The following is a 12,520-nucleotide window of genomic DNA, read 5'->3' as shown; positions in this document are numbered from 1 at the left end:
CAGCTGATTCTGTAATGCATGTTGCTAATGACCATAGTCTGTGTAATGTTGTAACAGACTTTTCTCAACCTCTTCAACTTTCAATATATGAATAACCCAAATCCAAGATGTAAACAAGTGTTTCCCAATTCCCTAATTCCCTTAGATAACTCCAAAGGTTTCCCAAAAACCGTTGCGATTCTAAGGTTTCCCTTGAGAATAGCCAAAACCATATGCTATGCCTTTAAACCCTTGTTCTCCCTTGTTGTTGTAAGCTCTGAGATTATCACCCTTTAAACACAAAGAGATACATATTTATAATAGCAAAAACCCAAGGCAAAAAAAACACAACCCCATTAATTATTATGATAAAATATTATAAATATCTTATAATATATTTTATATTAATTTAGACTATTTCTAAATTAATATATATCCAATATTCTAACATTAAATAACGTATCCGCAAACTGAACCGGTCAAACCCGAAATCCGTGAACTACCCAAACCAAACATTCTTGTTGTTTTTTGGCTTCTTATTTTTGGCAACCTCGAAACATGTTTTCTTTCTCTTCATCAACAAACGTTTTAAGGCACATTTACAACAGTCTCACTTATTTGAGTGGAGAGAGTCAATTTATGATTGAGAAATGGACAGAAAAAAGAGGCACAAAATCTGCTACAAAAGAGAGAGAAAATGAGAACCATATTCCCGTTTTCCTACAATTAGTCTCACTAAATCAACGATTCTGGATTGGTTAACAAAGTGTGGTCTGGGAGATATTTGTTTCTCACTGAAGCTGCAGATTTTGGTAATTTTTTGAGCTTCTTATTTCTTATTTGTAAGCTTTGTTTGTTTTGTGATTTTACTATTATTAGCACAACAATCTCCATCACAAATGTGATCACCCACATCACTAGCATTGATCCACACTAGGATCCACTTCCGCTCTCCCACCGAACCAATCAGGCTCTGATACCACTTGTTGGAGAGTCTGGAATGCGAGGCCCGAAAGTGCAAGTGGCCAAACGTTTAAGATCCAAGAGATCTTGACACCACATATTTATCCATAACCTTAAGACAATAAGAGCACGAGTCATCTCTCTTATAAACTCAACATTTCTATCATTCCTATTCGATGTAGAATCTTAACACTTTCACAATTGAAACTCAACAAATCTAACTCTTTGTCAAAATGTTCTTGTTCTTGCATGAAGAAAAATCACAAATAAAAACGTGTAAACACCACAAATAAATATTTAATTTTTTTCTTTTAACGAATTTTTATAAATCGTCATGAGTTAGAGATTGACCTATTAACTCTAATACTAAGGAAATTTGATTATTTTTTATAGGAAGCCAACACCCCATAAATATAGCAAAATATTACTCAATTATCCTTTTAATAGAATTAGAATATAAATAATCATTGAAAATTCTGAATTTGATGAATCATATGATTGACTTTATTTAATTAATAATCCTCTAATCTAAAGCCGGTTATCACATGAGACTTCAATATCTCTAATTACTTAATTCTTCACCAAGTAAAACCATCTTGCATAAGACTTTTTAACAATATTATATTAATATAATGTGCAACATCAACACGTTGATATGTTAGTAATGCTTACCACGTTTTATCATCACAAAAATTCTCTACCTTAAATACGTGCATGACATTCTCACAATGCACCAAACATTACAAACAACATGAAGCTCATCAACCTTTCATTGTTCCTTTTTGTGTTCATCTTGGAATTAAGCACCAATGTCCATGGTTTTTCATCACCAAAAAAATCTTTGAAACCTTTAGTACCTGCTGAAGCTTTGCTTTCTATCAGTCACTATCATTCAACATGTCCAGATGCTGAAGGCATTATCTCACAAAAAGTTGCTGCTTGGGTTAACAAGGACCCTACTTTGGCACCTTCCATCATCCGTTTGCATTTCCATGATTGCGCCGTTCGAGTAAGTAATCACATACCTTAATCTCTTTTTAAATTTTACTATCAGTGTTAGTGACGTGTTTCTGGTGTCTGTGTGGTGTATCTGGTGTCTGTGTTTCATAGTTTTTTATACGATGCAGGGATGTGATGCATCAATATTGCTTAACCACAAAGGGAGTGAGAGAACTGCATTTGAGAGTAGAACCTTGAGAGGTTTCCAAATGATTGATGAAATCAAGACTGAGCTAGAGAAAAGATGTCCAAGAACAGTTTCTTGTGCTGACATTCTAACTGCTGCTGCAAGAGATGCAACAATTTTAGCAGGAGGACCATTTTGGGAAGTTCCATTCGGCCGAAAAGACGGAAAAATCTCGTTAACAAAAGAAGCAAATTTGGTTCCACAAGGACATGAAAACATAACAGGCTTACTTGCATTTTTTCAAGAAAGAGGACTTGACATGCTTGATTTGGTTACTCTTTCCGGCTCACACACAATCGGTAGAAGCACTTGTTATTCGATTATGAATAGGATTTACAATTTCAATGGAACAGGTAAACCTGATCCTTCACTTAGTGCCTATTACTTGAAGTTGTTAAGGAAAAGATGTAAAAAGGATTTGGATTTGGTGCATCTTGATGTTATAACACCAAGGACTTTTGACACAATGTATTACAAGAATCTTGTGAGGAAAGTTGGTTTGTTGTCAACAGATCAATTGTTGTTTTCAGATAAAAGGACAGGTCCTTTTGTGGAGGCATTTGCAACACAGCCTTTTCTTTTTGATAGTCAATTTTCTGTGTCAATGGTGAAGCTTGGGAATGTTCAAGTTTTGACTAGGCCTAATGAAGGTGAAATCAGAGTGAACTGCAATTATGTTAATCATGTTTGAGGGATTTTTTTTGTATTTATTGTATTGTTTATTTCATTGTTACAATGTTATGTTTGTTGTATACCTTAATGAGGCTCAAGATTAAATACTTATGAGGCTTGAGGAACACTTTGTTGTTTCAATAATATTTCAAGATTAAGGGTGTAACTATTGATTTAAGAGTGTAGTAGTTTAAATATACATAATGATACTCTTTCAGTTACCAAAAAAAAAAAATGATACTCTTTCATGCATTAATTTTTCATGTTAGTAAACTTGTTAAGAATGTGATGTAAAAGAAAAATCAAATCTGTGCATTGATGAAGACCTCATCAAAAATTGAAAAATCAAGATATACAATTGATAGATTCAATCGATTAAAAGATCAATCGATTAAAAGAGGTGAAAATTGCAAGATTAGATTTGATTTTTGAACAGCGCACTCCTCATTCAATTCCTGATCCAGCTTCAAGCCCAAATCCATCAGAATACACGTTGGACACTAAAACATCCTTAAATTATGAAGATCAACCGGATTAATTTTTCATTACTCCTCTACCACAATTCTTTCCAATGAAGCTTGTGGTGACTTGCTGATAAGATAACACGCCATGTTAATTTCCTCTTCCCATAAATCATGATAGTTCAACATTTAACAAGAGACATCTTGCCTTTTTAGTTATATACCTATTAATTATCTCTGCCACACCATTTTGTCGTGTTATCTTACAAATTGAGAAATGTCTTTGAATATTGTATTCTTCATAAAACCTCTTGAAATTCAAATTAGTGTATTATGTCTCATTATCAGACTATAAGTACTTGATTTTTCTGCCTGTTTGATTCTTTACCTTTGCATTTTGAATTTGGTAAAGACTTCAGATTTTAAATTCAAGAAATACACTCAAACCTTAATAAAATAGTTTGCGAAAGTTACAAAATACTTGGAATCACCCATGGAAACCTCTTTGGTAGACCCCCCCCACCCATCATAATGCACATACTTTAAAATTCCCTCTATTTTGTACTTTCCAGTCTTGAACTGAACGTGACACTGTTTTTTAAGTACATAATACTTACACAAATCCATCTTGCAACTATGAAACCCTTCAGTAAATTTCTCTTATGAAATTCGATCATCCCATCACACATGTAGGGGAAACTATTTTCGTGTAGGTTATTTAGGGAAATCAAGTTCTTCCTTAATTTTAAAATATATGACATCGTTCAATATTAGCACGCCACCACCATCCATGAAAATTTTAGTTTGTTTCATTTTAGTGATAGTACATGATTTATCATCATCTAGATAAACAAATCCAAAATTACCTTATCAGAATGTAGTGAACCATTTTTTGGTGCAACGTCATACGACAAGAACAACAAGAGTCAAGAATTCACACATTTGTGCACTTGTTCGATAAAACACAAAATATATTTTCTACACTGCATCACACATTTCTGTTCGTACAGTTCATCTTCTAATCAGTTGAAAATTTGCGATCTAATTTGGTTCCACGATCAGTTGAGGGGATTATGATCGAAGTCTATGTATCTTAGGCTATATTTTGGAGTTTGGAGGGGAGGAGAGGGGAATGGAAGACTTCCGAAAATGAATTTTTAAAAAAATATTTGTATAAATTGATAATAGAGTCTATATCATTACTATATTTTTAATTTTGTGAATACTATAACAAATATTTTGAAAATTCATGTAAGTCCTTTAAAATTCTTCAAAACTCTCGTTCAATACAAATTTTGATAGTTCTACGTGTCATGGAGTTTTTGGTGAAATGAAAAAAAGCAAATCCTCTAAAACCCTTTCAACCAAAATCATTTAATTTTTTCAATCTAATCCTACTATTTTTTCAAAGTTGTTTCATTCCTTCCTTTTCAAACTCTCAAACTTAACCTTAGTGCGAATGAGACTCTTTAGTCACAAGAGTGAGAATTTGTGATGCATTATCTTGGAGGATCTGAATCCTTGAACGGACATCATGAATGAAAATGACGAACCATTGATCACATTACTTTAGAACCAACTATTGGAGAAGGTAGGAAAAGAATATTATGTTTATGAAAAGGTTATAGTTGAGGAATTCTCTCTAATCATCAAGCCTCCTGATATTTGTGGTGGTCTTGGCCCTGTGTGGTTGCAGAAGGATGACATTGATCATAAAATTGAGTATTATTCAAACAAATTAATTTGACCGTCTATATTAGGTGTTTATAATTCACAAATATGGAATGCGGTACAGGACATAACAATTTTGTTTTTTTCTTAAATAATTGGTAAAAGATAAGACTGAAAACCAAAATACATGTACATAAATAAAATTAGGAAATACAATACATATAGAAAAACAGTAAAATTTATTTAATAAAAATTAATATAATATGAAATATCCATTTAGAAGCATAGGAAACGTTGTTGCCTCTGTTCTTGATAATATTCGTTCTTCATAGCCAATTTTGATTATCAATCTTCTCAGGTATTATACCTAACGTTTTCTTCCACTACTATTTCTTTCTCTCTATCTTTTCAAATTTCAATAATTCTCCAATTGCAATTATCATTTTCAATCTTAACAACAATTACGTCGGTGTTAGACATGTATTATAGATTCATAGCCTTTAACTATTGCTTTTTTTCTTTCTAATTAGTCTTTGCAAACACATTAGTTTATATATTGTAATTGTGATTATAATTGTAATTGTAATTGTAATTATAATTATAATGACCATGCATGCATATATCTAGATTCAATTATATTCTCATTCAAAGAAACTCTACTACTTTGTTAGGTTTAACTCTGAGTGGTTAAATCTCAAATCGATTATGAATCGGTGAAATGATAATATATATAAGATAGTTGACTCATATATATGATGCTTTGGGATTTTGGATGAATACGTCATGTCTTATTTCTTATGGTTCTGGATCATTGATCCATTGTTGCTCGTGAGTCATGACGCTACTTTGGACTCCCCAACACTGTCATACTCATACAATACGATTTTTTTTTTTTTTATAGAAATAACTTATCTGATATTTGCTTATGCTATAAGCTATGAAACACGTACACCATACACAACACCGACACTAACACGTACACAATTTTTTTTAGAGGTATCAGTGCTTCAGAAGCTACAAGCGTTTGAATACCTTACAACTTGAAATTTTCAGGTAACGAATGAAGCATTTGTGAGTTGATGGGAAGTGATGAGACTCAACGGTTATTGCTTTCAGAGACAAGGGACCATTCTCATGTCAATGAGAAAAGTGACCTTCAGAGAAGACGACCGCGGCGTGGCAGCGCTTCAGACACAGAGATCAATCTGTTGCAACAACAGAATGCTATCCTCCAAACCCCTCAATCTATATATGAAACACAAGAAGCAGAACTCAATTTCAAGCCAGTACTCTTGTGTTTAGCAGCATACTTAGGTACAGGCACATTATGTTTCTTTCTCGCAAGTTACCATATTCAAGGCATAAAAACAAATGGATTCCTTGATGCTCTTTACTTCTGTGTCGTCACGATGACAACCGTTGGTTACGGCGATCTCGTTCCTAATAGCACTATAGCGAAACTACTTGCTTGCCTTTATGTTTTTACTGGTATGGCTCTTGGTGGCTTGATTCTCAGCAAAGCAGCAGATTACATTGTTGAAAAACAGGAAGTATATCTTGTTAAAGCGATATGCAACGCCGAGAAACTCGGTCTAGACGAGGTTTCTAAGGAGCTTGTGACTAAGAAAAGCAAATACAAGTTTTTGCTTTCAGTGTCCACTTTTATAGTACTCATGATTGCAGGAACTGTTTTTCTGTATTTTGTTGAGAAACTAGATTTCGTCGATGCATTCTATTGTGTTTGTTCGACGGTTACTACTTTAGGTTATGGCGATAAGAGCTTCTCAACTGCTATTGGTAGGACTTTTGCTGTGTTTTGGATATTGAGCAGCACCATTTGCTTGGCTCAGTGTTTTGCATATCTTGCTGATTTTTATACCGAAGATAGACAAAGATCGTTGGCGAAAATGGTCCTTACGCGAAAGTTTTCGCCCCGTGATCTTGAGGCAGCTGATCTTGACGGAGACAAAGCTGTCAGGTACGGCCATAAAAGACTATTTTGACAGACACTTTACAGTTTCAGAAATGTATTTGTCAATTTGCAAAAATTGGAAATTATTTCGACATTAGATACTGATATAGATCAACATTTTTTTGCAGTGCTGCGGAGTTTGTTTTGTACAAGTTGAAGGAAATGGGAAAGATCAACCAAGAAGATGTTACAGATGTGATGGAGATTTTTAGAAAACTAGATTGTGATCAATCAGGAACTCTGACTGAAGCTGATTTCAGAAATTCTCAAGTCTGAAACATCTCAACATTATAACAATAACTTTTTTACGATATACATTGCGAATTTTTGCATACATTTTCATCATTTATACTTTGTTTTCGCTACATAATCCAAGATTTAAGCTGAGAATTTGAAAACACCTCCAAAAGGTTGATAGTGCAAGAAAGAACACAGTAGTGGAAGCAAACTAGGGCCAAAAATATGACAGAATTGTCACTATTTGTGGGGAAATTGGGAATGACGAATAAATAAAGTGCATAGGAAAGAGACTTTTTTTTTTAAGAGAAAAGACACATTCTTATTCTTCTTTATAAGGTGCTTGCTCGAGAATAACAGTTGAATTTGATCATTTCTTATGTATTAAGCATTGTGATTTTTGTTAACACTTGCCCATTGGAAATAGGTAAATGTATCATTCCTAAAAAAACAGAAATAACACAAAATAAATGACAAGAAGAAGAAAATTTTATTATTTCAACTTGTCATTTACATTATCTGACCCCTGATTATCATAATGATGATTTCTCCTCCTCCTCCAGTGCAAGACCTACTCCCTCAGACAATCACACATTCCAATCAACCACCCAAATTCCAATCAACCATCCAAAGGCCATGCTTCGATGCAACCTCCATCGCAACCAATCATTCCCGGACAAAATATATTTCAAAGACTCCAAAATCTATACGAGCATAGTGTCGCACGCTCGCGAAAATGAACAGAGTCGCCACCAATATATTTATCCCAAAGAGGGAAAGGAATATCAGAAAACCTGGAATAAAGAAAGGATAAGAAAAGAGGTCTTTCGACCAGAGATAGGGTACGGGAGTCGGTTACGCGAGGGGAAGGTGCTAGCACCCCTCACGCCCATCGTACTCGATGGTATCCACCTATGTTTGTTGCTATCTAAAGGGTGTATAAATCTAAAGCTTAATTACTAAGGGAATGCATGCAAATGAAAGAAAAGAAACACGGGGAAAATAAGGTTTATAAATAGTTGTGCTCGCTTAGGCCCCGCGACTTGATGCCTACGTATCCTTTTCAGGAATCAGAGCGCCGTAGTTCGGCTCTTTAGTTTTTGTTTGTTTTTGTGTTTTTTAGTGGACGAAGTTACATTCGCACTCCGCTGCTCGACCTCTGGAGTCTTAAGCTGGGAATGGAGCGGAAATAACGTGTCCGATTAAAGAATGCCTCGGAGGCGAGATAGAGAAAAGAATTTGAGCGTTCAAGTGGCACCCTAAAGCAAGGGAGACTCGAGTTGCTCTTTGGTTTGTGTTTTTTAGAAGTTGGGAACTTACGCCTGAATGGAACCCTAAAGCAAGGGAGATCCAAGCACTCGAACGTTCCCTAAAGCAAGGGACGTTCAAGCTTCCATTCCTTTTTTAAGAATTTTCACTTTTTTATTAATGTTTTATTAAGTGTTTTCTTTGTATTTTTTAAAGGGGTTTTATTTTGATATTTATTAGATGTTTTAAAGTTGAAAAGGAAAAGAAACTAGCCTAAGTATGAAGGGAATTTCTACCTAATGTTATCATGGTTTCTACCTAAGGTTAGGAATAAAAGAATATGAACATAAAGATCACAATTAGAAGTCAATAGGTAAGTAACACAATGGTGCAAAAATTGGTATACAAGCTCATAGTAACAAGTCAAAAATGTAGTACAAAATGAACCAAAAATACTACTATTTTTTATATTGATTTTTATGGGAGAAATTGAATTGCAGGTCAAGTAAAAGACTAAAACAAAAGCCTAAAACTAATATTTTTTAGTGATTTTTTATATGACAAAAATATTGTATTAAAGTCTAAAATGGTAGGAAAAAATTAGAATTTTATTACCTAAAAGAAGAGTGGGAAAAATCTAAGTAAAAAGATCTAAAATCCTAATAATTTTGTGAGTCAGAGGGGGCTGCGAACAGGGATTTGGCCCAAGATATTAGTTCTTTGATCCAAAAAGTGCCTGGGCCTTCAGAGGGTGCGGATAATAGTAACTCGGCCCAGTATGTATTGATCTAGTTCAGATTTTCTCTTGCATGCCGAAAATGATTCAATGGGCCATAGGGGGAGTTATCAATTCGGGTCCAGGGATCCACTAATGATTTTAATTCAAATGTAATAATCAGACTTTAATTCAATTAATGTCAATTGACTGAAATTAAACCTTATATTCTATTCCAATTATATCAATTAATCAGATTAATGACATTAATTAATAATAATAACAATGAAATAAAAAAAGGGATTAGGGTTAAATTATTTGTGACCTCTGAGCTCTCAACCAAGTCTTCTTCTTCTCTACCTCACGAACTCGCGCCGCAAAACGGCGGAGGACTTCGTTTTCTCTGACCGGTTCTGCAAATCGCCGCCGTAATCACTCTCGTCTCCAAATATCCCTCTCGTCGCCTCAAACTCTCTCATGACCGACGGTGTGATGCGGTAGGGAGACACATCTTCTCCGATCTCGATCTCTCGAACCTTAGCTTTCAATCTCTTTCACCTTCTCCGATTCACCTCTGGTTCTCGCGTGATATTGAGTTTTTTTTTCGATTCAGTGATGATAGCGAGGTGTGGCTATTGTGTTTGAAGAATGATCGATGATGAAGGTTGAAATGAGATTGAAGGGGTTTCTTGATTCTGAACTTTTGTTACGATTTTCTGCAGGTTATCAATGGAGAGTGGAGACGGATGAATCGATGATGATGATGATATTGAAGCGCCGAGTGGAAGGTTGATTGTTTTCTGCTGAATTTTTGTTATAGGTTGAAGAAGAGTTGGTGAGATGAAGAGCTTCAAGTTTCGTTGCAGGTTTGTTACGATTCTTCCTTCAACTCTTTCTTGCTATGGTGTTCTGTTCTTTATGATGCAGAGTTTGTGAATTTCTTGCAGATTTCTGAAGGTTGAGGGATATGTGAGGAAGATGATTGATGATGAATGGAGGTTGAGTTGAGAATTGGTGAAGGTTGGAGCTCGGTTCAGAGGTGAAGAAGATGAAGAGAGAAAGATGAATGGTTTGGTGAAAAGGAAGAGGTGTGAGGAGTGATGAATTGAATTGTGGAAAATGGTGGAGCGAGCAACTGAAGCATGATGAAGATGTTATATAGGTTGAGAGGATCTAAGCAATGGAGGGAGATTGAAGAGTGAAGCTTGTTAAAGATTTTTGGTGAGTTTTTCTCCTTTCCCATTTTCTGTTATGATTCGGTTAGCTTTGTTAGGAGGCAGTTAGAGATTGTTGGAAATCGGTTATATGGCGGTTAGAAGTTAGTTACAAAGTGTTAGGGAATCAGTTAGTGGTTATTGGTAGTTACAAGTTTGGTTAGGAGGTTATGAATCTGTTATTGTTGTTACACAGGCTGTTAGCTTTTAGTTGGTTAAATCAGTTAGGAAAGTAGTAACTGATTTTTGGGAAATTCGTTAGGGTTATTGATATGGTTAAAAAGAGGTTAGTTCTGTTAGAGAAAGAAACAAATGAGGCTGACTGAGAGTTAATTGGATAGAGTTTGGAAGGTTAAAGTTAATTTGAAAGCTGTTAGTTAATTGGTTAAAGGGTTCTGTAGGTAAATATTCACTTGTCTTCTTTTTCGAAACTGGATAAGGTATGTTATGGGGCTGCACTAGGTTGCTGGAATATGAATATGTTGGTGAGGTTAATATGGTGTAAGTAGCCTTTTTCTTCTTCTATTTTATCAGTAGGTTAATCTAGATCATGTTAAAAATTAGTTAACAACTGGGAAATAATTTATGAGCTGTTCGTTTTGTGCAATTCTGAGTTGTGTGTGCACAGGGCTAGTTTGGAGACGCAGTTAAATGGTTATTGAAAGGATAGATAATGGTGATAAAGCAGTTAGGTGATTGGGACCGTTAGATTCGTAGCTTGTGTTAATAACCAGTAGCATTAATTTACTGATGAACAGTCTCAAATGTCAGCTATATAAATGGACGGTAAATGGATGGTTATTGAATATTGTTTCTGAACTGCACTGTAGGCTAATGAAACTGTATGTGTTTATGTTTCAGCATGGCTATATATGTTAGTGAAGGGTTAATTCTTTTTCGGTTTCCTTATATGCAGGTGTGGAATGGTATAAATGTGGAGACCTTGAAGAAGACTTGGAGAAAAAGAAAGATGAGTCAGAAAGTGGAAGACCATGAAGTTTGAGGTTTTAGAAATGATAGTTTAGTGAATTATTGATAAAGAGTGATAGACTTTTGTAGCTTGGATAAATATGAATGATATTTGTATTCGATATAAGTGAACAATGTAATGATCTTGAATTATTAATGGATGCCTGGATGCCTTTGGTGCCTTGAACAAATTTTGAACTCCTTCTCTTTTTCGATGTGTATCAATTGAACTCAGAACTCTGATGATTTTCAGATTTGTAGCTTGAATCTCTTTGCAAAGTAATTGGCTTAGATACGACCCACTCTTGAATTGATGAAATGAAACCAACTAAATCCTCATCTTTCTCTTGCGTAAGAACCAGAGCTAATGATTTGCAATCCACGCTACTAAGTGGCCCAATATCTCAAATAATAAACTTAAACTTGAACCAAGTTGCATGATGTCGAGGATTAACTCAATTGAGTCTCTGGTGATAGTGGAACCTTAATCTGTCCCATAATTCTTGATCCCATGTCCAATTATTGATTAAATGAATGCATGATTTTATTTATGACCTAAGATGTATGAATATGGAAGTAATAAGCCAGTTAGAAACAAAATTAGATGGGCAAATTTTGGGGTGCAACACATAGCAAACACGTGGACATCATACTCTACCACTACCACGCCCGGGGGCATGAAATGTAAATTATTCGTGCCAACCCACAAAGGAGCCAAAATAACGTGGTTCAAAGACCTATTGGACAAAAGCATGAGCTCTTGGAGGAAACTCTGCAACTTTGTTGTCGCCCAATTCACTTCTCGAACGCAGCAACCCACTATGATAGTCGTCCTTAATGGGATTCAATATAAGAATAAGGAAAATCTATGGGAGTACATTGATCGATTCACCAAATTAGAATGGGAGTGGAAGAACAATGATAAATTAAAGTTTTGAATATATATATATATATATATATATATATATATATATATATATATATATATATATATATATATATATATATATATATATATATATATATATATATAAAAGTTTGTAGCTTTCAGTTTCACTTGCTTAAAAACAACTCACACAGAACCTTAACGAAGAATCCTAAATAACAAGAGCCATAAACACATATCATCCTCAATACGAAGATATGTATTTAGGACTCTCGTTCGATACTTTCCAGAATAAAAGACCTAAATAATTTCTTTCACTTCTTCTTCGCAAATTTGATACGTCAAAC

General features: G+C 34.6%; 2 protein-coding genes across 2 annotated transcripts; both read left to right on the top strand.

Moving 5' to 3' along the window:
• Positions 1-1,688: 1,688 nt before the first annotated feature.
• Positions 1,689-3,012, top strand: LOC131599529 (peroxidase 7-like). Its single transcript, XM_058871849.1, has 2 exons — positions 1,689-1,951; positions 2,070-3,012. Exons 1-2 carry the CDS (start codon positions 1,694-1,696, stop codon positions 2,817-2,819), a joined length of 1,008 nt encoding a protein of 335 aa, XP_058727832.1. The 5' UTR covers positions 1,689-1,693; the 3' UTR covers positions 2,820-3,012.
• Positions 3,013-5,173: 2,161 nt separating this feature from the next.
• Positions 5,174-7,294, top strand: LOC131599516 (two-pore potassium channel 1-like). The gene is made up of 3 exons (XM_058871844.1): positions 5,174-5,290; positions 5,986-6,910; positions 7,033-7,294. Exons 2-3 carry the CDS (start codon positions 6,012-6,014, stop codon positions 7,178-7,180), a joined length of 1,047 nt encoding a protein of 348 aa, XP_058727827.1. The 5' UTR covers positions 5,174-5,290; positions 5,986-6,011; the 3' UTR covers positions 7,181-7,294.
• Positions 7,295-12,520: the final 5,226 nt, after the last annotated feature.

The sequence above is a fragment of the Vicia villosa genome, linkage group LG1 (assembly GCF_029867415.1).
Source record: "Vicia villosa cultivar HV-30 ecotype Madison, WI linkage group LG1, Vvil1.0, whole genome shotgun sequence".
Classification (NCBI taxonomy): domain Eukaryota; kingdom Viridiplantae; phylum Streptophyta; class Magnoliopsida; order Fabales; family Fabaceae; genus Vicia; species Vicia villosa.
The sequence above is the reverse complement of the archived record's forward strand: the minus strand, read 5'-3'. Positions and strand labels throughout refer to the sequence as shown.

Bases quoted from the DNA above. Each gene is read 5' to 3' on its own strand.
- LOC131599529 (XM_058871849.1), top strand. From the start codon at position 1,694: ATGAAGCTCATCAACCTTTCATTGTTCCTTTTTGTGTTCATCTTGGAA. The intron at 1,952-2,069 runs GTAAGTAATCAC...TATACGATGCAG, and splicing joins TCCATGATTGCGCCGTTCGA to GGATGTGATGCATCAATATT.
- LOC131599516 (XM_058871844.1), top strand. From the start codon at position 6,012: ATGGGAAGTGATGAGACTCAACGGTTATTGCTTTCAGAGACAAGGGAC. The intron at 6,911-7,032 runs GTACGGCCATAA...ATTTTTTTGCAG, and splicing joins GACGGAGACAAAGCTGTCAG to TGCTGCGGAGTTTGTTTTGT.